The sequence below is a fragment of the Eublepharis macularius genome, chromosome 2 (genome assembly GCF_028583425.1).
Source record: "Eublepharis macularius isolate TG4126 chromosome 2, MPM_Emac_v1.0, whole genome shotgun sequence".
Taxonomy (NCBI): domain Eukaryota; kingdom Metazoa; phylum Chordata; class Lepidosauria; order Squamata; family Eublepharidae; genus Eublepharis; species Eublepharis macularius.
In genome coordinates this window covers 198,702,922-198,728,665 of record NC_072791.1, presented here as the reverse complement: position 1 = coordinate 198,728,665, position 25,744 = coordinate 198,702,922, and the positions used below count along the sequence as shown (strand labels likewise).

The following is a 25,744-nucleotide window of genomic DNA, read 5'->3' as shown; positions in this document are numbered from 1 at the left end:
CCTTGATTACATATCCTTGATTCACTTTTTAAAAAGCATTAGGAACACTGAATGTATATCCAGACTATATTACAATTAGTTAAGGTGATGTTTTCTATTCAACCAAAAGGATTTCATTAAGCTAAAGTCTATATGAGTTAAGATTCCTTGGATTCAGTAAAATTATATATTGTTATTGTGATAAGGGCACTATTATATAAATGTGTCAACTATTTTTTTATCTTTTCTTTGGCTCACAAATACACTAATATACCAATAAACATTATTTAGAACTTCAATAATTATATAAATAGGATACATTACAAATGGAAGAAAATACAAGACAACTCTTTAGCATGGTAAATCTCTGCATATAAAGAAGCAAAACAGTTCGTATACCTGGAACTGAACAGTTATCTTGCTGTAAAACTATTACATTTAATTCCTCCCCTCCCTCCCATTTAACAATAATGTACACAATCTACACAAATCAAATTCTAAAAAATACATCAATACAACAACTTGGCTACTACTATCCCCTGATATGGCAACTAAAGGGGACATACATGATGTAACTACTGGGTGGTTCTCTTTAGGTTTTTTTTTACCTTATTCTTGTGTATGCCAGAGAAGCACCAACACTAATATTTAAATAAGGTTAAACATTTTCCGTAGTTTCTAAGACTCTACATCTTTAAAAACATATCCCTATCTAATTTCAGCTGGGTTACCATAAGTTAGCATGTTATCATGTGATTTACTTTCAATGGAAACATTAGCTTCAGTACCCAGTCCTAAATATGGGTACAATCCACATACATAGGGGCATAGCCTAGCAACTGCTCTTAAGTTCCACAGATATCAGTGGGGCTTAAAAGTGGGTTGAATGTGCCAACTGAACTCAATAGAGGTTTCACCACTGAACACTGGAATGTGGGTTGCATCCTGTGTTACTTATAAATATACCCCATTGAAATCAATGGGATAAATTCTCAAGTAATGTGTTTACAATGGAGTACCATCTGCCAAGCAAGCTCTGGTACGGGCCCTATTGAAGTGAATAAGGCTTTCCAAGGGCAGTCCTTGACTGAGAACATCCATTCTTTGAAAAACATGCTGCAGCTTACTCTTAGATTTATCCCCATACTTTACATATATATTGTGCAGAGTTATTTTCCTATCTTAATACAATTAGCTTTCTGCTAACTAGAATTACCAGGCTTAAATAAGAGTCAGCTATACATTTCAAGATGTTATGTTGGATCCTATGATGGAATTTAGCAGATTGCTTCCTGAATTCTCCTTCACTCAGTAGTCGTGAGCCCCAAAAAGGCAACAGAGGAGGCAGGGGGACCCAAGTAAGACGGCTAACTGGCTGAGGGTCTCACCACACGAGACAAAATACACTCGAATTACACACCTATGTTAGATCATACCTGTAGTTCCTTGACCATCAGTGCTGCTCTTTCAAGGCTCAAAGGTGACTGCTGGGGGAAAGGGAAGGTAGACAAGATCTGCTTCCACCAGTGCTATGTACAATCCGACCCAATATGTATTTTCCCCGTCATTAAATATGCTACTAATACACATACGTTTCAGTAATCTACAAGGGTGGTAGCAGTAGTTTTTAAAGAGAGTGCCTCAGAAGAATGGAACATTTAGAAAGGGTTTACCTTAAAATACGTTCTACAGAACTGGTTTAAAAAAAAAAGCCAGTACTGGAAAACAGTGCTTTAGAGAAGTAAAATAGGTCATTCCAGTGGATTACAGATCTTGCCCCAATCTTTCTATCTCCTCAACGAGGAAGTCAATGTCAGACTTGGTAGCTGCTGGATTTGAAACAACCATTCGGAAGAAGTTGACTTTCTCTCCCTGAGGCTGATATCCAACCATTGTGGTACCGGATTCCATCATTAGGGCCTTGATTTTTGGTGCCACCTTTTGATTGAAACAAAAGAGGAGGGAATAAGTTCCGAAAATTTTCCCCACTTTATAAAAAGGAACAAACCTCAGCGGATAGACAGCAAGATTTGAGTTTCAGGGAGTATGGGGGGGGGGAGCCCTAGACATTGTAAACTGAATGGGCCAACAGAATATGCCCAGCCAGTACTTTCCAGTGGATATGTAAAAAACAATACTAATAATAGAAACCATTTTAAAATTTCCATTAAATCACTGCATACTCTTGTCCCACTTCTTTCATTATGCTTCTAAGCAAATACTTAGGTGAAATGTTTTGCCGTTTTGAAGAGGTACAGAGTTGTAAAAAAAAATCAAGCTATTACAATGATGGCGTATTTGATCCTATACGTTTATTTTAAAAATGTATATCCCATCTCTACATTACCATTACCATTAGCAGCTAAACGTAAGTCATAACAAAAGTTAAAACTCGCTGTAACAAGAGTATTCAAAAAGACAAAGCAGAATACAAACAAAATAGTGACAGCCTGGAACGCTTTGGTAGCAGAGGCCAGAAATCGATGTGGTGACTTCACAGCGGTAAAAATATATTAACAAATTAAAACTGATAATTTATTGTCTTTAATGGTACCCCCCACCCACATCCACATCTACTAGAAGAGGTGGGCCATTTCATCCTGCCTAAAGGAAGGGCTGGCCATGGTATAAAGTTAAGAAACACTGACTTCAGCAGTCTCACGAGCACAACCTGATCCATAAGACAGTTAATTCAGAGTCAGTTTTAGGTAACTCACAGTCCACTTCTATAAAGAGTTAAAGGCAAAGGTAGTTCCCTGTGCAAGTACCCATGGGGGGACATCACATCACAACGCTCTCTTGGCAGACTTTTTGTTATGGGGTGGTTTGCCATTGCCTTCCCCAGTCATCTACACTTTACCGCCAGGAAACTGGGTACTCATTTTACCGACCTTGGAAAGATGGAAGGCTGAGTCATCCTTGAGCCAGCTACCTGAACCCAGCTTCCGCCAGGATTGAACTCAGGTCATGAGCAGGGCTTGGGCTGCAGTACTACAGCTTACCACTCTGCACCACAGGGCTCCTTACAGAGTTACTCTATTGCTTTTAATGGGCTTAGATTTGAGCAACTCTACATAGGATTGAATGGAGAGCCCTGTAAGCATGATGAACCCCACCAAGCAGATTCTTTATAGTTTATTTTCTTTGATACATACTCCTTTCTCTTATACTGTGCGACTAAATTATTTTCTTAGTTTTGGTAAAGGTCTCTTTTCACATATTTTTAAGTACTTCGAGTTTTGCATACTTAGAGCTATGACTTGTGGCGTGGTACAACTCAAAGCAAGTAAAACTGATGCCAATGTCTATATAAATTATCATACAGTAGAATGGACCAAAAATCTGACATCACATGACCACCAGACAGTAATACACATACAGTTAGAGACTTGATAAAAGTGACCCTTTTATTGGAAAACAATTAAATAGCTCATTATTAATAATATAAGGAAACTGCATACCCTATGTAATTTTTCTCTCCTCTCATCAGAATCTGGAATACCCCTGAGACTTGGTGGAATGTACCAGAAACATACATTAGTGTGTTCAGGCTGCAATAAAACAAGTAAGTTTTAATTTATTTAAATAATATCACAGGGAAATAAAATGCTGATATGAAAACTCAGATTTTTTCCCCCAACACACTCCCCAGACTAGGGAGAATCCTGCTTCTAGCCACCTCCTGCCTACAAAACTATAATAGCAATGATTTTTGGCATGGTAATAAACAGCAATTACCAGTCATATTGTGATTCCAAGCCAGTACACTACTACCATCTTGGATTTTTTTTCCATATCCCTTTTACGATAGTTTGCAAATTCAAACTACAAGCATAACACTTTCATAATGCTTTAGTCTCATGGAAACTTCAGTAGAAAAAAAAACATTCTTTCATGCTAAAATATAGAATTACAGTGCAAGCCCATACAGAATTAAACCTTTTAATGTCCATTGAAGACAATCAGTTTAGAAGAGTACAACTTTGTTTAGGATTATACTATTAGTTACTGGATTTAACTGCAAAATCATACCATTTTAGGGCTGAATCCACATGCCCTTGGAGTGTCCCAGCGTTGCGCTAAATGTTCTCTAAACACCCAGAAGTATAGCGTCTTTCTAGCGCGATTTTCTGAATCGTGCTAGAAAGACGCTACACTTCCGGGTGTTTAGCGAACATTTAGCACAACTCTGGAACATGCCAAGGGCGTGTGGATTTGCCCTAGGTTCCAATCCAGTCACTCGACATTTATGTTGAATAACTGTCAAAATCGGCAGTAGCTTTAACAAAACATTTATGGCACAGAAAATTATGAATTTGACCCTGGGTGGGGGGCTACACATGCAGCCCTCTGATGGGGCAAATAATGCCTTCCATCCATTTCTGATCAAGAAAATGGGGGGCAGGGCTTGAAGCCCTTCTCCCTCTATGCCATAGCCTCTCTGTGGAGCTTCAGAACTGAGTTCCAACAGCTGGTGTCCCACTGCAAGTCCCTGTGGCAATCACATGTCACATACAAGAAAAGAGTGAGGACCTAAACTTGCAGCCAGGACTGAAGCCTTGACTATGGCCGTTTTCACACGTCTTACTGGCTCCGGTACGTCGTGCAAAGCTCCTACAAGGACAGCATCTTCCTGGTGTGATTTCACGCAAGAACCGGGAAATTGCGCCAGGAAGACGCTGTCCTTGTGGGAGCTTTGCATGATGTACCAGAGCCGGAAAGGCGTGTGAAAACAGCCGCTAGCTCAGTAACAGCACTAGCACAGTGGAATTTTTCCACTTTTCAAACTGACCCTCAGTTTCCAAGGTATTTTGTCATGTGGTAGGGCATAGTAAAGCACCTGTGAGCTCCTGGAACTTGTTTCACACTGAGTACACTTTCAGCCCAAATTCTATGTGAGGATATGCCCAAGATCGAGAAAACTATGAAACAAGTTCCAGGAACCCATGGATGCTTTAGCATGCCATACCTCAGAAAATGAGGATCAGTTTGCAATACTGATGAGAACGTAAGTGAAAAAAAATTAACACAAGGTAGCCTCCTTTAAAAAATTGTGTGAGCATTGATTCCATTAAGGGGTAAATCTGAAATAAGTGTTTCAAGCCTTTCTTTGGTAGAGCCTATAAAAAGTAGGGCATGAACAAAAAGTGTATTTATGAGCCGTTGATATTACTGGAGCGTTAAGCTCATAATTCAGTCACTCCCACCGAAATCAATGGGATTTTTAAAAGCTTAATTTGGGGTTGGATAGCACAACTGATTTCTGTTCCCCAATGCCCCTTTTGATTGAAAGAGCTATGTGGTCCATGACTTACCTCTCCTTCAAACACCATTTGAAACTCCTCTCTGTTTTTAATTTTATTGTAGAGGTATTCTGATAATTCAAGACATTTGTTGATCTGACTTTCAAATCCTACTGTACCCTGTTTTGAACAGAAAAAAAATGTATTCATCTCTTTACTCTTCTTTTCTACCCCTCTGTTGAGCTTCAGTATATAAAAAAGTTGAGTTCACATTCAGCTATGTATTTTGCTGGTTATTCTTAGTTAAACCTGAAAATTACAGAAAGATTTGGGTGATATTTTGGACTGGTTCATCTTCATGTTTAGTGTCTTGGAAAAATATTATCTCAACAGATTAAATCAGATTTTCTAGTTTATGTTTCATATTCAAAATCTGCCCATCAGTTATATTAAGGTGTCTCTCCCACCACAAACATTGACCTTACAAACAAATAGAATTTTACTTCAACAAAGAAAACCATTTATTAAAGTGACATAGAACTAGCAATTGTTCGCAAAGTATTGGTGGGATTGGGACCTCATAGAAATGATTTTGCTTAATATCACAAAAAACTCCTCTGAAGAAAATAAATAGTTGGATCACAACTATTGAGTCACGATCCTATGACTCATTTCTGCTATGGGCTGGGACAGAGGGGATGCTGGGAGTTTTGTGAACAGAGGTCCCAGGTTTTTGCACCCCAAAAGTCAGGCATATGGAGCTCCATTCAGATTGGGATCATGTTGCAAGAAGGGGGCTCAAAACTTCCTCCCCATGCTTCTTTCCCAAACTTGCCTTCCCCAAACACAAGGGCCCTGATCCAAACAGGGCTCCCAGATACTTGATTATTAGAGGAGAAAAAACACTGGGAGCTTCGTTTACAGAAATTCCAGTGCTACCCCCATTGGAGCTCTGCTCTGAAGGAAGAAGCCTTCCACAATTAAAAAGATGAGGGTGGTTGAGTCCAACCTACAATAATTTCCTGAAAACGCAAACATTTCAAATCAACAACATCTGAAAGTTTCCAAGTTCATTTTTACAAGATGGGGAACCACTAACACTAGGGTTCCCAGGTGCCCACCAGTGGCAGGCAAACTCCCAGGAAGGGGGCAAGCTTCTGGAGGTTGCCCACCACCAGCAGGCACTTCAGGAGTGCACACTGTGTGCGTGCTCCTAACCGGCACGACAATGTCACTTCTGGAAGTGATGTCGTTGCGCTGCCTGCAGGAGCATTCCCATGCTTCGTTTGGGGCCCATTTGGGCCAAATCCGAGGTGCATGCGTGCAAAGTGCACGCGCAAAACAGGACCTCAGGCCGTGCACAAGGTAAGCCCCAGGGACTCCACCCTCCCAATGGGAGATGAGGGGTACCTGACTACCCTAACACACACACAGGAGGGTAATCTTACCCTCCATACTGCCACCCCTGTCTCTTAATAGCCTTTCCCCCCATGACCTTCCCTCTTAACAGTTTTTTTCCCTCTGCCAGTCCCCCCTCCCATTTTTCATTCCCCCATCCTACCTCACCACTATCTCTACTTCTTTCTTCCGAGATACTCTCAGACTAGGCCCAGGCTCTACTGCCTTGGTTGCTTGGCAATCCCATAATGCCAAGTGATCTCATGAACTTTTATGAGATCTCAGTCGGTATTCTGGGTTTTGAGGAAACTGTAACACATAAAACATCTTTTAAATTTTTTGGATTTTTCTGTAAACCTCAGGGTCCCCTACATCTGTAGAAAAATACCTCCTATCTGTACACGACCTTATTTTGTGTGTTTTTCAGTCTGCAAATTGGCCATGGTCAGCATTAGATATATTATTGTTTACCTTGGCTTTCCACATCAACCAGAATTTGAATATGTCCACATGGCGGCCACACTGTATGGCTTTATCTCCAGTGTCATAGGTTATATCATATTGCTTGTCTTGCTGAAACAGATATCCTGCACACATTTGGTTGCAACCTTGAAGTATACCCTGTTGTAAAAACATATTGTTTATTCATATATGAAATGTAGCAACTAGCACATCAGACTTACATACAAGACAGTCTATTCAGATGTAGTGATTCCCAAGGAAATATACTGGAATTTTAAGCATACCTAGATCTCTTTTTTGCTTCAACATCTCCCCTCAATATGTACTCTGCTAGTTAATGCAGAAAATGGAAGGAAACTACCTAGTGTACGCGTATTCTTTCTAGCCAGTACATTACTAACTCCTCTGGCTGGCAGCTATATTTTATGGCTAGTAAACATCTACATTTTAAAGAAGAATCAGTGGCACTAGTCCTGTCCGTGAGTTGCATGTGCTGGATAGGCAAGGAGCACATTGTTGGTGCTCCTTTGTTGGTGAAGCACATTGGCCCGCCAGCACAAAGTAGTTACACTGGTGCAGCAACATCCTTGTGCCAGTGAGAGGCCAGTGTTTAGTTACCATTGTGCCAGTGGGACTACTAATACAAGATGGGAAACGAGATAGTATCAGTGATAGGGTGAGGGAAGGGCAAGTTCCTCGTGGAATCCCGTGCTCGCTCAGTTGTATGTCCTTGCCCAGAGAGTGGAACATTGTATCTGCACTGGTGCGAGAACCCTTCTGTGGGAATCAAAGGAGCACTCCAAAGATGTCTGTCTACGGCATTCTCCCTCTTCACACTGCCTCAGTTGCAATGGAGCCTAGAATTCTAAACAACTCTGCCGCAAATCATAGAATTTTGTTGCTATATTAATGTTTGTTTCTATAGCTATTGTTATAGGGAAAGACTGTGCCTGGAGGTATTTTGTCACGCTGCAGAATGATTATTCATAACAACCAGTGTTGTACTCTCCCTTTCCTCAAGTTGTTTGGCTATAAAGACATTACAAAGTCTCTATGCCTCTTTCCCCTAATTTAGACTTATTTTGGCCACATTTTCTGAAGTATAGATGAGTCAATAGCATTCAAAGACAAAATATGACATTAGGCTTTTTGTGCCTCTACCCTGACATGCAGAGGATAATATTACATTAGGATTAGCCTTGGCACGGAACCACTGGCACAGGAGAAATGTTGGACTGGACCATAAGAGACTGACCTTAACTACACTGAGTTCCGATACTCACATTTGCCGAGTAACACAGATACAGCAGGGGACATTTGTGGGGGCACATTTACACCCCCTCCCACACATACCAGTTCTCTCCTACAAATAGTTGGAATAGAGGTGACTCAGCATGCCTGGACACTGGAGGGGGTGTAATTTTTTCATTTGCACTATAACCAGATTGTGTACATATGTGATGCTTCTCTTTGTCTGAGCGGAGACCCTGTCTCTGACTCTTTCTCCTCTTTCTATGCCTTTTGTTCTCTCTCCCCTCGTTGTCTTGCAAGAAGCAGGATCATTTGCAGAGGTCCCCTGTGCAAACATGCCAGAAGCAGACCTATGCTCTCATACTTCCACTCACATGCAGCTGAATTAGCTGGACACTTGTAATAGGGTATAGTGTTATTTAGATTAGGTTTCTGTTTGTTTCTTCTGCTACTACATGAATACAAATGAATGTGAATCAGCTTTAATAAAAGTAAGTTTTATATTTTGCAATATGCTGGGTTGAGGAGTCACCACATGATTCCACATGTGCAAATTTGCTACATTAACTAAAAAATACCCCCAATACTAATCTTTTAAAATTAGGGTTATAGCTGGTCTCAAAACCTGGCTGGAGGGAAAACGTGTTCTGGAAAACTGGCACATTCCTATAGAATCTGAGATACCTGTCAACCCCAGGAGGAGCTGTTGACAAATATGGATAAGACAGATAATATGAATATACATCGTTTCCCCCAACTAACTGTCCCCAGAAAAGGTTGAGAAGCGTAGCTCTGTTAAGGAACACAAGAATCTCTTTCAGGATTCTCAGCACCCTCACCAAATTATAATCCCCAGGGGGAAACCATGACAACTATACTAATATAAACACTATGGGATGCTTTCAGTGAGCAAAGCAGAGCTTGCTCATCTCCTGGTCCCACTCGATCACACACCCCTGAAACCATGCTAGGCATAATGTGAGGGTATACAGTGAGAGGAGGGAATCTGCAAAAATTGCCTCTTCTTCAAAAGTTCCCTTCTGCTGGTGAAAAATAACCGCAGGATATAACCCACTATATGTTTATAGGGTAGGTAAGCCCAAAACTTTGATTTCTACACAAACCTTTTCCCGAAGAAGAATGGCAGAACACTGTAACAAAACTCCCATCATCTTGTGTGGATTCCACGTGACCGAGTTGGCTCTGCAAAAGTAAGAGTAGAGTAAGCAGATCTTACTGTCTTTTAGCAAGATCTGAAAAAAGCATTTCAGTAATGCAGACTTTTGGAAACAATAATGAACTTCTTGCATTCATCCCAGGTGGTGTAGTTTGTGTTTACACTGGAAGAGAATGCTTGTAATGCCAGAGATGGGATCTCTCTAATCTCGGCTGAGGAAGATGTGTGTTTGTGGTGCCCTCAAGTCATAACTGACTTATGGCGACCCCTGGTGGGGTTTTCATGGCAAGAGGTGGTTTGCCATTGCCTGCCTCTGCAACCCTGGTCCTTACTGGAGGTCTCCCATCCAATTACTAACCAAGGCCGAGCCTGCTTAGCTTCTGAGATCTGACAAGATCAAGCTTACCAGGTCAGGGTGCTGAGGAAGATACTGCAGGGTTTTTGAGTAATCACTCAATTCTGAGGAGACTTCCATCTTAAATATGCATTCCCAGACAAATTTACTTATTAGTAAGTCCACAATAAACTGTTCCATCTAAATTATCTCAAAGAGCATCTCTCAAGTTATTAGCAATAAGACTATAGTAAAATGGAATTGTTCAGATGGGGGACAGGGCTGTAGTTTGAACTGTATGCAGAAAATATGCAGGCATTTCCCTGTCCGCCCCGCCCCCCCCAGTGTACTGTTTATTGCATGTACTACCTTGTTTTAGTGGATTGTTTCCTCATCTTTGTAATCCTGTCTTTCTACATGATCATAGGTATTATACTGTTTTATTACATTGATCCTCATCCAGTTCTACAGCACTGTTACATCTATTATTGTTTTATTGTATTTTTAAAAAATTCTGTAAGCCACTTTGAGACTCAGCAAGAAAGGCAGACTAGAAATGAAGAAAATAAAAATAAGTAAAAATACTTGTATTCAGCTGCAATGTTCAGCCGGTAGCAAGAAGTGAAACATTTTTTTTTTAACTGGAAGTTTCTACACTGTTAGAACCAATAATGGTCAATACCAGATATTTGAGATGATCTGTTCAGACATTTATTTTGTGACATAAAATGATATTTTATAATACCAAACTGCCACAGGTAGAAATTAAATTAAGGAAAGCTTTCAGGATTTATTTCACCATTTTAAGAGACCATGCAGATGAGCTGATACAGTAATGAGTGACAATTAATTACTATCAAAACTACGGTGATGAACCAATTGTGATGGACAGGACTGGCTCCAGCTTTGCCTTTTCTGAGAGACAGCCAATGAGAATGGGTGGAATGCTGGGACAATGAGAGTTAGTGTCTGTGGGGGGGGGGAAAGCTCTTGAGAGCTGCTGAGAGGGAAGGGTTTTGACTCTGTAGAGGGAAGGCGGCAGAGAGAGATAGCTGATTACAAACCCGTTCTATTACATTGAAACATTCTCTAACTTCAGTTTATTAGTTTAAAAGTTGTTAGCTGAGGGGAAATAAGACACACACACTCACATACACAAACACACAGCTCAGGTGGAGACACAAAGTGTCTTTCATCATTCTCCTCTCTTCCATTTTATCTCACCACCAACCCTGTGAGGTAGGTTAGGTGGAGAGAGTATGTGACTGGCCCAAAATCACTGAGCAAGCTTCCGTGACAGAGTGGAGATTTCAAACCTGGGTCTCTCGGATCCTAGTCCAATACTTTAACCACTACACAACACTGTGGTGAATTTTTTGAGTATTTGGTTTTTAAAATTCGGTAAGATCCTTGAGATAGGGATTTGTTTCTTCCTAGGTATTTGTGAAATACCATGTATAGCTGAGGAAATCGCTAAAAAAACCTAAAATACCAATACAAAGGATGCCATACCTTTCTATTCCATTCAGCTTATGACGATGCTTTCTGGACATGAGTAATCCACCTCCCCAGGCAGCCTGAAATTGATGGAAGGAAAATTTAAAGTCTCCATCTTCAAATCCAGAGACAAACATGGCTAATCTTGTCAATGGCCTGTGCAGTGAATTTCTGGTGAAAACTCAGACACATGCAGGATCTTTAGAATAGGTTTCACATTTCCCCAGAACAAGAAAAGAGAGGCACATTTAAGTAAGATCTCAGTATGACACAAATAATCGATAGATAATCCTGCGGGAGTTCTCTCCTTCCTTCAATAACATTAATAGTTTCTTCAGTTACTTACATCTACATGGAGCCAAAGATTATATTTTTCACAAATATCTGCAATCTCCTGAATTGGATCAAAGGCCCCGTAAACTGTTGTGCCAGCGGTTGCATTCACGTAAAGGGGAACGTATCCCTGTAGAGTAAAACGGGGAAGAGGTTTGTTAAGGCTGATTCCGCACATGTTGGATAATGCACTTCCAATCCTCTTTATAGATCATTTGGAACGGATTTTTTTGTGTGCGGAACAAAAAATCCACCTCAAACGATTGATAAAGTGCACTGAAAGTGCATTATCCAATGTGTGCAGAATACTGCTAAGAAATACAAAAGTCAAAGTTAGCTGCTAAAACTGGAATCAAAACTATTTATTTTATTTATTTAAAACATTTGTTAGCTGCCTTTTCACCAAAGGATCTCAAGGGGGCATACAATGTAAGATATAAACAGCATGAACTATACCAAAAAACAACAGTTAAAAACAGTTAAAATTTATTAAAAAGCTGTCCGAGAGCTGAAGTTCTTTTGCTACTCTCTCTCTCCGGTAAGACACAGTCTTTTTACAAACCCTCAGGAAACAGCTAATCTCTGTCCAACCAATAGAAAATGGCATCACAGGAAGGTATTTGTTTCATAGAAACTTATAACACACACACTAAATAAATAATAATATATTCAAGATATTGGGTGGTAGTACAACTAGAAAGTACTTATGGAGGTGGATCTTTTCCTCACATTCTTTCTTCTGTACCAGCCCTGTATGAAATCCTTTTCTGGGAACTCACATAAGGAAAAGGCACTGTGGGAGATGCAGTAAAGAGCAAGCATTGCACAAATCACCCCATGTCCCACTTGTGCATATGGAAAACTTGCTCAGTTGTGCGCCCTCTTTCAGAAGAAGAGGGAGGGTGATGTGATTTTGCCTAATTGCCCCTTCTCACTTCTGCCCCATATGTGCATTTTCTTTATGAGGGTCTCCTGATCCTCAGCAGAGTATTTTGGGGCATGCTAGAAACTACTAGGGGGAGGTGGGTAACATCCATGATCTACACAAACTCTTAGATTCAACTCTATGTCTTTCTATCATTACTGCAAAAGGGGCGTATTCTTGAGAGTATGATCAATGTATGTGTCAAGCTGAGCATTGTTTGTTGGCTTTAAACTGGTGATGGGCCTTGATGCACGTTGGAGTCATTCCAATGTTGTTCCCAGGACAGATCTCACATTTAGGGAAAGGCCAAAAAATGAATTTATGGTATAGAGAAAGCAATTCAGGTATCCAACAGGTATCTATTGTACAGACTAAAAGATGATTATGGTATTTTGAGTGAAATTAATTAAAGCATAATGCTGGGTTTTGTTTAGTAAAGTATCAGGTTTTTTAATAATAAAGCAGAACAAAATTCGATAATTTCCTCTGCAATGGGACATCAAAGACAGTGTAAGACGATTTTTTCTGGAGAAGACCAAGAGAATCTAGGGCAGCTTCTGGCTTCCAGCAGGCAACAATTCCGAGTCAGATGTCTGCAGTCAAGCAGGATGCCCAGAAGAGGGACATTCCTAGGCGCTAGTGACCAGCTTTTCGGTTTCAGGGGTACATTTTTTTTCTGAATGTGGAGCTGCCATTTATCCAGTTCGTGTTCTGAATTTATGCAGAAGGCAGAAACCTAGCTTACTCATTTCAATCTAAATAGGAAATATATTACTTTAAACAATAATATTAAAAATTACCTTTCGTTTGGCTTCCAGAACTTTGGCTTCCAAATCACCGGGTATTATTTTGCCCCTGTAATCACAGTGAAACAAAACTCAGGACGTTTTTAAAAAAAAACGAATAGGACTAACCCAAAAAAGAGGTCTGGCAACAGCTGAATTTAATGATATGCATCATGTCAATGCGTCATTAGCTGCTTAATACAAGCAGTTATTACTTCATATAGTACTGTGTGAATAACCTGTAAGAACCTACCTTTCGTTACATTTTATCAAAATCACATTTTCAGTTCCAAAGCCAAGTGCAGCTCCAGCTTTTTTCATTGAATAGTGACTCTGCAATAACAACAGCAACAAAAAGAGACCAATTTAAAAAAATCTCTAATTAATATTTCCTTGTGTAGTACCAACAGTCGCCAGTAGAGGGATTACTTCCAGCTATGTGCCAATGCTGCGCACAAAAAAGGGGCGCCATCAAGCAAGCATTTTTCAATGGTGGTTGTTTCCTGGCAACTGCACGGTGAATGAAACAGTGGCAGTGTGAATAGTCTGATAAGTTTCAGAAATTAAAAAGAAGGATCTGCAGAAGCTAGAAGGTTTAAATACTTCTTTTTAAAACATGTTAGAGACTGTACTTTCAGAATGCTGTCAAGAGAGGTTGGAGCAGCAGTACTTAAATTTTTTAAAAAGGAAAAAACTTGCCTTACTTCTAAGTGTGTGGGAACAGGCTTCCAGCCATTTGGTGCCAAGGAAGAGGCAATTTGTATTAGCTCAAAGAGATTTTTCTTTATTAACTTCATTTATACCCCACTTTTCTCCCCAATGGAGACTCTAACAATACAATCCTAAACAGAGTTACTCCAGTCTAAGCCCATTGAAATCAATGCACTTAGACTGGAGTAACTCTGCTTAAGATTGCCCTGTAAGTGGCCTACATCATTCTCCTCATCTCCATTTTATCCTCACAACAACCCTGTGAGGTAGGTTAGGCCAAATGTGCGCAACTGGTTCAAGGTCACTCAGTAAGCTTTCATGGAAGAGTGGGGATTCGAACCTGGATCTCTCAGATCCTATTCTAACCACCATGCTGGCTCTAATACCTCTTTGACTGCTTTACAAGGGAGTGGGAAAGGATTGTAACTAAATGGGTGTACTTAAATGAGTACAAGTAAGATTTTAAGTCCCAGTGAGTCTTTAAGTCCCAAGCTCCAGGTGGTGGCTGGAGATCTCTTGGAATTACAACTGATCTCCTGGCCATAGAGATCAGTTCTCCTGGAGAAAATGGCTGCTTTAGAGGGTGGACTCTATGGCATTATACCCAGGTGAGGTCCCTCCCCTCCCCAAGCCCTGCTCTCCCTAGGATACATTCCCCAAATCTCCAGGAATTTCTCAACTTGGAGCTGGCAACCCTAATTACCCTGTAAGAGATGTTGTTGAATTCATACTAGTACTTCAATGCCATATGGACTGGGGAATTTTCTTTATAACATAGTAAGCTTTTTCTTTCCACCCATAGTCAAACAAACAAGTGCTTTAAATCCAGCTTTAAATCCAGCTATGGCAGGCAGTTGTACATGGTGATCCATCCTATGTGGCCCTGCCACGTCTTGCAAATTTGACTACATCAAGGCCCATAGCTAAACAAATTTCCAGCCTACACCTTGTGAGCATGGGGTGAAATGAACTGTTGGTATACACAGGTAGCTCATCACAGTGTTGGCCTCACTGGGAGCTCCTGAGGCACTGCAGCCCCATGGAGGGCCCACTGCCAATATACTGATAATATTGCTGTAACTATTTTAAGTTATTAAAAGAAATCCACATCAAACTTTTACTTTTGCAGCTTATTTTTGAATATACCCAAGAACAAGTCTTTAATTTCTGCTAAGAATATTGCTGCATGCCCACCCTTGAGGAATCATTTTTGCTTCCTTCCTTCTCAATCCATTCTGAAACCTAAAATGGCGTTGTGGTAGTAGAGTGCAGTAGTAGAGAAAATCCTATTATCAGTGTGATCAGTTATTGTTTACCAACACCCCCCCCCCCTTTGGTACATTAGCCGCAAGAAAGATTTTTAACAACAACAACATTTGATTTATATACCACCCTTCAGGACAACTTAATGCCCACTCAGAGTGGTTTACAAAGTACGTCATTATTATCTTCACGACAACAACACCCTGTGAGGTGGGTGGGGCTGAGAGAGCTCCTAGAAGCTGTGACTGACCCAAGGTCACCCAGCTGGCTTCAAGTGGAGGAGTGGGGAATCAAACCCAGCTCTCCTTAGAGTCTCACGCTCTTAACCACTACACCAAACTGGCTCTAAAGTGGTTTCCACATGACTACCATTCCATATATGTGGTCCAAAAAGTTAATTGTTAGCGGTAGTGATGGTGGTTCCGTTTCCAGCTCTAAGAAGCTTAGTCCTCATAGATGGAAGGCCCTTCTCTCCTCCTAAGCCAAAATTGCTTACTCTGAGCACTTCTCTTCAAGAAGGCATAGCTCTTTTTCTTTCTCTCACTTGCAGAACATTTCATGGTGATATCATAATGATCTTCTGACAGCCATTTAAAATACAGAAATCTGTCAGCAATTAATAGTTCATTTTGAGGTAAATTTCCTGTGACAGCTGCAGACTCTCAAAAGTTGAAATTTGGGGACGGAAGTAATGAAATGAGGCAGGTATGTTCCTTCGTAGCTGGCTGTGGGAATGGAAAAGCATCATCCTTTGCCCTCCCCCAATAATTACAGTAATTATAATTAATCAGCCTCACATGAGGCAATTGAGCTCACGTGTTCTGAGGTAAAAAGGACTAGTTTCGGCACTGCAGCCATGCCTTTGGTTTTGACTTCTGGAAAATATTTGTAGCGGGCAGCCATGATGCTATACATATTGGATATAGCACCACCTGTAATAGAGTACACAATAATAAAATATTAGGGAGGAAAAGAAAAGCGAGAGGAAAAAAACGATCCAAGGTTTATAATGAAGATGCCTAAACCTATATTATGTCTGAACAAAGGTATAAAAGCATCAGTTGTGAAATGTACTGTGTAAACACCTCAATCAAGCATGCAAGAATTTGTAACAGAGATGCATTAGACTAAACATGTTTAAAGAAAGAGGGAGGAATCTGTTTGCTTAGTTGGAAGCTCATGATTTCCACTGACTTTCCCCTGCATTCCTACCCCCCAGTCTGTCTGCAATGGTCTCTTAACCTTCAGGAGCTATTATGGAGGCAGAGTTTAGGAGGCAGCAGCAAAGATACATTCCACAGGCAAGGACTACCCAAACAGTTCTCTGAATCCAAGACAGAATAAATAGTTCTGACTTATCAAAGGATCTCCCCAGCCTTTCAAAGGATCTTCCAAGAGACACTGAAATTCCTCAGAAGTTTTCTGGAATGTTTCAAAAAGATCAGGAAGGGTAGGCCATTTTCACACGGCCATGCACCCTAAAGATCGTGTGAAACTCACAGCATTAAAGCATCTTCCTAGTGCGATTTTCCGGCATGATCCCGTTTAATGGCGCTTTTCCTGACATCATTGGGTCATTAAAGAGGATCGTGCCAGGAGATAGTGCTAGGAAGACGCTTCATGCCATGAGTTTGCGCGATATCCCGGGGTGCGTGTATTCAAACTGCCCCAAAAGATAGCTTGTCACAGCCCTAGTAGCCATATCTATGCCCATAGATTTTTTAAAAATAGCCTTGTGTGTAATCTGAGAGTAATGAATGAGTAATGAATGCATTTGGTGAAACACTGTTCTTCCAAAACACAGTAATAAAATACACTTCAAGGCATATATTCATTTGCTTCCAGCACTCTCTACAATTTGGTGTTAGGAGCAAAATGTCAAGAATGGAACCTACCAGGTGAGAAGATACCATCTCCATCTTTATTTGACCATCCAATAATCTCTCTCATTTTTCTAAGTGTTATTTGTTCCATGAGGACAAAAACTGGCGCAATTTCATATGTAAACCTGGACAAATTAATATACATTTACAAAGGAAAAGAAAAAGGTTATTGATATTCCCTTCACAATGATAAATATGAAACAGTTTATAGTTTCAGAGGTTTGAGAGTACAGCCTTATGAGTCACCCAGGTTTGTAAAGATAGTCTATTTTAGGGAAAGCAAGTAAGGGAAGGATAGCTCTGGCTGTCAAAGCAAGCATGAGACCCTGTCTTGGAGTCTACCGAAAAGATGGGAAAAGATTATTTTATTTTAAAAGCACTGAACTAAAAGTAGGGAGACCAGTTTTTGTGAAAACTTTCAGTTGTGATTTTTTTCAACATAGGTATTGAAGAGGTCAAGTAAAGCAGGATGACTCCAGACAGCTTTATTCTCAGCTACTGTCATGTGCCCTCAGAGATGTCATCATATAGCCAAATGTGATTGGCTGCATAAAACTGTGACATCACTATATTGCATGAGTGACCTCTGAATGACTATGGAGAATCCCAAGGGGAAGTGATAGGAAAGCAGCCGAAAATTTGGAAAACAGAGGCTGTGAACAAAAGTAGAGAAAATGTCAATATTATCAAAGGCATGGATATTTAAGCTGCCAAAATCACTGTTTGCTCACTAAAACCCAAAGTGTACATAGCTCCAGTTTCCTTAATGCTACATTCATAGTCTGCCTGATCCAATAATCATAGTGTGATATACTGTCCCACTGAACTACAACAACAACAGGAAATCACTTGACATTCAAGTCACATGACAGTAGGTTTGCCAGATATGGCCTGGCAACCAGCAGGAGATCAAGTGGGTTGAGAATATGAAGGGCAGCCATTGTAACAGTATGATGTTACTTCCAGGAAGATCTGGAAGTGACATCATGGCTCTCTAAGTATGGCTGGAAGCACTGTGGTAAAACCATAGCGTTTCTGGTGCTTCCTAGAGAGTACTGATGTCACTTCCGGGTCTTCCTTGAAAGTGATGACATGCTGTCAGGCTGATTGCCATTTAAATTTTTCTCCTGCCATTGCTCTGGGGGCAGGGGATCCCATGTCCCTGCTGAGGGCCTGCCAACCCTACATGACTGGAAGAGAAGGCGCCAGAGTTATGATCTCATTAGTAGAGAGGAGATTCCATATTGCAACCACACACATATCATTAGAGGATGAACCAATGGAGAAAAGCAGGGGTCAAATTGGATTGGGGAAGAGAGAGAAGGCAAGGGGGACTTTTTGCAGAGAAGGGAGGTCATTGAACCTGCCAGGAATCTCCATGAATGAGTGACTATGCCTAAGTGACCTACTGCTCCTCTCAGCATGCATACCAGGAGATAGAGGTTCTTCTACAAACTGGTTTTTAAAAACTGTTGGCTCCATGTCCCAGCAGGTGGGGCCTTCTGTGTTAGAACCCCAAGATTCTGCCGGGGAGTATCCTGAAATAATTCTCTGATTAGTAGCAACAGTCTCTGGCATCAGAGATGGAGCTTTTCTTGGGATTAGCCAGATCTGCTGATCAGTCTCACCGAGGAGCTGGCTTAGTTCAGAGTCCATTGTCCATAAATATCTGGGAGCTCTGGACTTTTCTTTGTCCCTCCTTTGGGACAGCCTAACACCTGGAGACTCCAAGACCAGTGAGCTAGGGGTTAAGGGCTCCTCCACTATCTTGGTATTGCAAGGAACTTTGTACATGCTCTAAGGAACCTGTTACAACCTAGGTAACGTGTGCTTAGCTGAGTTAGATCAATCTTATTTTTTTATTCGAGAGACTGTGCTGTGTGATAGTGTGGTCTTCCCTGTGTTTCGTATTTTGTTCTCTTTTCTACTCTTTCCTCACCATTTCCTCTTTTTTCTATAATAAACCTTTCTACGAAGACATTTTTGGCTTCCTTGGTATAATACATTTCTCTGGGATATTTCTCTGAATCTCTTCCATATGTGCCAGACCACTTAGGTGCTGCATAGTTTGCTATAAGATATTTTTCAGGATTTGTACCCTGTTCTTTTGCTAGGACTGAGCCTGAAGGCCATCTCCCCAGCGGATCAATCTAGATGTTCTTGGGAGTTACCTGAGTGGTAGCAAGGAACTACCAGGGTGCTTTCTAGGGAAATCTTAGCCTAAGGTTGTTCCCAACAAGGAAAGTCACTTTCCCCCTTTCCTAACCATAACACCCTCTGACCCACCTAACCCAAGAGTTGAAGACAACTGCTGCGTCATGTCAGTATTCTTGTATTCTCATATCTGAAGAAGGGAGCTCTGACTCTCAAATGCTTATACCCTGAAAATGTTGTTGGCCTCTCAGGCGCCACTGGACTCCAATCCTGCTCCTCTACTGCAGACCAGCACATCTACCTGCCTGAAATACGTCAGTATTATTATCCTTGTATTGCAATTGCTGAGGCTGAGAAAGAATGGCTTTACCAGAGGTAACATGGGTTTACCAGAGGTAACATCTGATACTGGGACTTCTCAGTTTATAGTTCAGTTTCTCAGACATTGAGGTATACCAGCTTTCAGCCCTGATAATAACCTAGATAAATCGACTGAAAAACAGCCCAGCTGTCAAATCCTGCAATATTGGTTTTTCCATAGATGTTTCTTTTCTAATTGTAATATTTCCCAAGCTTACACTACCTAGCTGGACACAAGAAGCTTCCTTAGTAAAACCTTGGTCCATCAAGGTCAACATTACCTACTCAGATTGGTCGCAGCTCTACTGGGTCTCACGCAGATAACAACAACAACAACAACCACATTCAATTTATATATCACCCTTCAGGACAACTTAACGCCCATCGAGAGTGGTTTACAAAGTATGCTATTATTATCCCCACAACAAAACACCCTGTGAGGTGGGTGGGGCTGAGAGAGCTCCAGAGAGCTGTGACTAGCCCAAGGTCACCCAGCTGGCTTCAAGTGAAGGAGTGGGGAATCAAACCCGGCTCTCCAGATTAGAGTCCCGTGCTCTTAACCACTACACCAAACTGGTTCTCGTCTTGTACATCACCTCTTACCTGATCCTTTTAAATGGAGATGCTGAGGATTGGACCTAGGACCTTCCGCATGCCAAGCAGATGCTCTACCAACCAAACTATCGCCCCTAGTTAGAGTAATTATAACTACATTGCTGGCCAGTGGCAGAAAAGGCTAGACTGTAAAGGCTTTGGGGAGGGTGGGGTTCAAAGTGTCAAATTCATATTTGCACACACTATATTGCCAGAGCAAGAGTTATGAAAATAGTAAACATCAGAGGGCTACTTAGAAAGATAATTAGAAATATTGAACTTGAGGCTTCGGACCCATCCCGAAGCAATTATTTATGTGGATTTATTCTACATATAGCCTCCAAGGACAACTAATTATACACTGCCACACAATCGATATCTGTCGAGAGTAATTAAAAAGGATGATTTTCTAATTACCAATTACAGATAACAAGAAAGCAGTCCATTGCTTTACCCATCCCAATGCAGGCCAGAAACACTGCATAAGTCTAATATGTCACGTATCCTGTGCACTAAAAAAGTCACTGCGAAGTGATCGGGTCTGCTTCGTTCCATTCAGAGTCCAACAAAAGTCTAGGGAAGAATGACTGTTGGCATAAACAGTACCACATGGGATGATGTCCCTTTGTTAAAGTTGCATTGTAACGCTATTATTCAGCATCACAAAGTGGAGGCGAGGACCAATGTTGGAAATAAAACAAAACAGAAGTGTAGCTCGCAGACATAATGCAATTATTCTGCTGTCCTGCATAAATAAAACCAGATAGATACAGGACATTTTCATTAAGCCCAATTTTGTCTGCTGCTTCACCAAAAATCAGAGGCTTGAGCCTCAACAGCTGTCACAGAATCTTACCTAAGAATAGTGCCCCATCTAAAGCCTTTTTGGTTTCCCCTGATCTCCTGAGGACTACTTCATATATATAACATGAATTACTAGGTAAGTACCTTTATAGCTTTCTGAGGCAGGTGCACAGGATCCAAAAAGTAAATTCACAAGCTCTCTTACATGCTACGAGGTATGCTGTCGATACACCTACTACCATGGATCCTACCGCTTCACTGAGTAGAGTGAGAAGCCGTTCTCCAGCCTCAAGATCCTTCCTCCGGTGAAAGAGCTGCTTAAGCTAGAAGGAGTCAACTTAGGCTAGAGAAACTTCTTCCAGCCTAAGGTTAGGTCCCCGTGTATAGTAAATCAGCTAATATCAGGCAGGATGCAGGGAGCCTTTTGCTTGAACAGATTCAGTTAGTTTATTCAACTTAACAGCCCATAGGTCATACGCTATAACAAAGTTTAAGAATTAAAAAATAACAGTTAAGGAAAAGGTTGCCATGTCCACAATGCAGCTTTTGCAAAACTCTGTTTCATGATTTTCAAGATCCAGCCATGGTCCAGAGACTAGGGTTGCCAGGTACCCCTCACCTCCCATTGGGAGGGTGGAGTCCCTGGAACGTACCTTGTGCCAAGCACGTCGTCATGCCTGGAGCTGGAAGGGACGTCACCACACTGGCTGCGCGAGCACTCCCACGCTCTGCATGGGGCCAATTCAGCCCATTTGGGGCCCAAATCGGCCCCAAATGAAGCACGGGAAGACTCCTGCGGGTGGTGCAACAACGTCACTTCCAGAAGTGATGTCGCAGCGCCGGCTGGATGCCTCCCGGAGCTTGCCCCCTCCCACCGATCGCTGGGCAATCAATGGACGAGGGAGGATATCCCCAGGAGTTTGCCTGCCAGTGGCGGGCACCTGGGAACTCTATCTGACACTCCGTTGCAACTTTGTATGGGAGCCAGAGGGACAGGGTGCTTCTAACTTCATTTCATAGGCTACATAAGATGAGCTGATAATTTTGAAGAACCACCTCCTCCCATATGGTCCAGCACTCCAGTCAAGACCCTCTTTTCAGGCCGGGCATTCTGGGCCTCCACCATGTGCACAGGTGGAGGAGGTGGCAACCACGGATAGGTGATGGTGCCTCTCCTTTGGCATGTTTTTGCCCCTGAGGCTTTCTTTTACGTGCCAGGGCAAAACATTTCTCTTGACCCAGGACTTTAACAAAAAGGGATCCATCTTTTAAAGCTGTTTTGTGGTCCACTCTAAGCCTGAGAAGTGTTTTATCAATATTATTTCAGATTGTTCTGTTTATTTTATGCTGCTTTATGTCCTGACAGGTTTTTATTGACTTGGCTTGTTTTAACGCTTTCTTGGCCTGACTTTTTATTGTTTTACTGAATTGTTGGTGCCACTTTATTGTTTTGCTCTGATCCAGCTCAAGCAGGGTCTGCCGAGGCAGCACACAATTTTTTAAAAAATAAATAAAATAAATATCTATTAAAGTTCACTGAATAGTTTTTCTTCGCTGTGGGAAAAGAAGATAAGCAGAAAAATAAGATTTTAATTTTTTTTTGCTGGATCTTCTAGGAAGGGAACGGGACCCTTCAGATTATCTGGGGCAACAGTACCTATGAAAATTACTTCCTGGGAGTTTTGTATACAGTTCAGATGTTTATTTAATACTAGGGTTTTTTTATTTCCAAAGTTTGCACAAATCTGATTTTTAATGGGTCTTTTCTGTATAAATTGTAAATTTGATTATAAAGATTTTATGATTTAAAAAATGATGATAGTCATATTTCATTTTTGCCTCCAAGTAAAGGGCTGGCTGCCCCCTCCCATATTGTTTCTGAGCTCTTGTAAGCCTCATTCTGGTCTCATTTTTATTGTATTTATCTCAGGCACTATAAAAATACATTTAAAATGGTGTAAACTCAAAAAAACCCCATAAAATTCAAGTTTTTCTAAGGCCCTTAAGCTACAATCTTCAAATTTACTTCAAAGGAATCCTGGTCAAGTACTTAATATTGAAAACTCTTACCTTTTTGTCAAGAGTTCCTTACACAGACCTTGCTATCCTAAGCAGAATTACTCCCCTCTTAGCCTATTGAAGTCAATGGGTTTAGAAGGGTGTAACTATGTTCAGGATTTCACTGAGAAACGCCTTAAAGTCAGTTCACTTTTAGATGCAATTTCCCCTCTTTTTGCCAGTTTCGCATGATCCTAGCACATTTCCTAGCTTTTGAACACCATCATGCATAACCATAAAAATTTTTGGGATTTGAGTTTTAAAAACTGCATGTAATGTCTGATAAGGAAAGAGATCCACCAATCAACCTATACTAACCTACATAGTTTAAGGATAACAAAATAATTCAACTAAATTCTGCTCATATAGTAAGCAAAAAATAAAGCTGAGTTCCAATGATGGTGCTTTTAAACAGTACCTATCCATCCATCAGCCAACTGGGTCTCCCCCCCACCACCAAAAAAAAGACAATCACAGCCCGAGTCATTAATTTCAGAGTCTATACCAAGGCTCACTGAAGTCATTTGGAGTTCTCGCATTGGCTTCAGTGCATTTTGAATTGGAGTTTGAGTATCTGTAATGAATTTTTGACCAAGCTTGAAAAAAGATATTGCATACAGTGACATTTTTTAGGACTCTAAAGGAATTGTTGGTGTGATTTCTCAAAAGGCATTGAAGTATCCACAATAATGAACTGGGACAACAATGGTTCACTCAGCTCTCCAGTGGAATACTCATTTAACAGCATCAGATGTATCTTATATTTATTTATTACATCAATATCATTCTCTTTTTTCCATCATAAAACTTAAGGTGATATACATGAGAGATTTCAGGAATTCTCCCATGCAGACACTGAGAAGACCCAACCTGTAAAGAAGCAGCGAGGCATTATGTACCTTCAAACCATACCCTGGATTGGGAGTCAGCAACGTTTTATAGCTACAGAGCCAGACTGCATCAATATTCAGAGCAAGAGATCAACGAAGAGCCATTATGCGAAAGTCTATTTGCATAACTGAAAACATACAGCTTAACATTACTGATAATTGACATGTTGGTTAATAATCCATTAAGTTTCTGCAATCCAAACACTGCCTGTTGTGAATCCTTTTTCTTGGGTAGTGGCACACATACAGTCTTGCAAGGTAATAAATATATACAGGAACACCAGGCATAACTGTTTTAGTGCACTGGCATGAATGTGCGCATGGTTTGCTCTTGGAATAACTGGCAACTGTTCACCTCTATCATTTTGCTTTCTGCAACGCACCTCTAAGGTCCTTGTTACATGAGACGTGCAATGCAAGTTGGGTTGAGGAAACTGCATTACACATAGAGTTTCCAGATGGGGCCCAGAATGATACTGAACTCCATGGAGAGGGTGGGAGTGGCACTTGCCTATTTTTTAAATTTTTGCTCACACGCACTCATGCATGACGACATCACTAACTAAAGTGACATCACATACCAGCTTCACTTCCGGGTGCCCAAGCTGGCTGACCGCTCCTCCCAGAGCCGTACAGCTGCAGGAGGCTGGCAGGAGCACCGTAGAGGCTGCCAAGGATGGCTGGCCACTCCTCCTGGAGCTGCGCAGCCACAGGAGCACCATGGAGGCCACTTGGGCTGGCTGGCCTCTCCTGCAGCCGCGCGCAGCCGCAGGAGGCTGCCCAGGTGTCCAGGCTAGTGACACACAGCTGCAGGAGGCCAACTAAGTGCCCAGGCTGGCTGGAAACGCCTGCCAGCATGACAGAGGATGCTGGGTGCCTGGAGAAGCAGGGAGGAGATATCCAGTATTTGGAGAACCTTTTTCCCGGACAATCCCCTAAAATACTGGACTGTCCAGGTGAATACCAGATACCTGGCAACCCTAATTACACATCTGACTGGGGACTCCCCTAAAGAAACTAGTGGAGGACCTGAATTGGCTTCAGAGCATGGCGCAGTGGGAGAAGGGTCTTCGGCTTTCCCTCCCTTCCATCCTGCGGCATTTTTGGCAGCAAAAAAAAAATGGCCACAGGTGGTGTGTACTGCCTTCCTAAAAGGATAACCCAGGAAGTCTCACTGCAAGCAGGAGAGTAGGAAGAGCAGTTTTACTTCCCCAAAAGTAACTTGCAGAAATGCTGAGCCTAGACAAACCGTTCAGAACCAGGCCAGGACAATCCTGGGCCTATTAAGACAAGAAGCAGGTTTTAGTTAAGTATTGACATATTTCCTTTTCCAGGCCAAATGATCTGCCCTGTTTTGTTTCAATGTTAACAAATATACTGTTACGTTAAGATACTGGGGTTTTGTTGTTGCTACACTATGCAATAGCAAGGTCCAATTGTTTGTCCTGCTGCCAGTTCCATATGTCTACCGAGGATATATGGGGCAATCGTGTGTCCTGCGTAGCCTGGCAACTGATGGGAAAGTTGGGAGGGGAAAATATGGGTGAGCAATGTTAGTTATCATAACATAACTTCCAGGAAATATTGGGAAGTGATGTATGGTAGCTCTGGGAATTGCCAGAAACTCTATGGTAAAACCATAC

At 41.4% G+C, this 25,744-nt stretch overlaps 1 protein-coding gene across 1 annotated transcript in view; it reads right to left on the bottom strand.

The window, feature by feature from the left end:
* Positions 1-1,743: 1,743 nt before the first annotated feature.
* Positions 1,744-25,744, bottom strand: part of GAD1 (glutamate decarboxylase 1) — a 62,136-nt gene continuing 38,135 nt past the window's right edge. Inside the window, exons 6-16 of the mRNA XM_054971213.1 lie at positions 17,254-17,366; positions 16,175-16,290; positions 13,638-13,717; positions 13,400-13,454; positions 11,688-11,804; positions 11,357-11,421; positions 9,458-9,536; positions 7,092-7,241; positions 5,295-5,402; positions 3,441-3,530; positions 1,744-1,917 (exon numbers count right to left, since the gene is read on the bottom strand). Coding sequence (XP_054827188.1) covers positions 1,744-1,917; positions 3,441-3,530; positions 5,295-5,402; positions 7,092-7,241; positions 9,458-9,536; positions 11,357-11,421; positions 11,688-11,804; positions 13,400-13,454; positions 13,638-13,717; positions 16,175-16,290; positions 17,254-17,366 — 1,147 coding nt within the window. The remainder of the gene's footprint in view (positions 1,918-3,440; positions 3,531-5,294; positions 5,403-7,091; positions 7,242-9,457; positions 9,537-11,356; positions 11,422-11,687; positions 11,805-13,399; positions 13,455-13,637; positions 13,718-16,174; positions 16,291-17,253; positions 17,367-25,744) is intronic.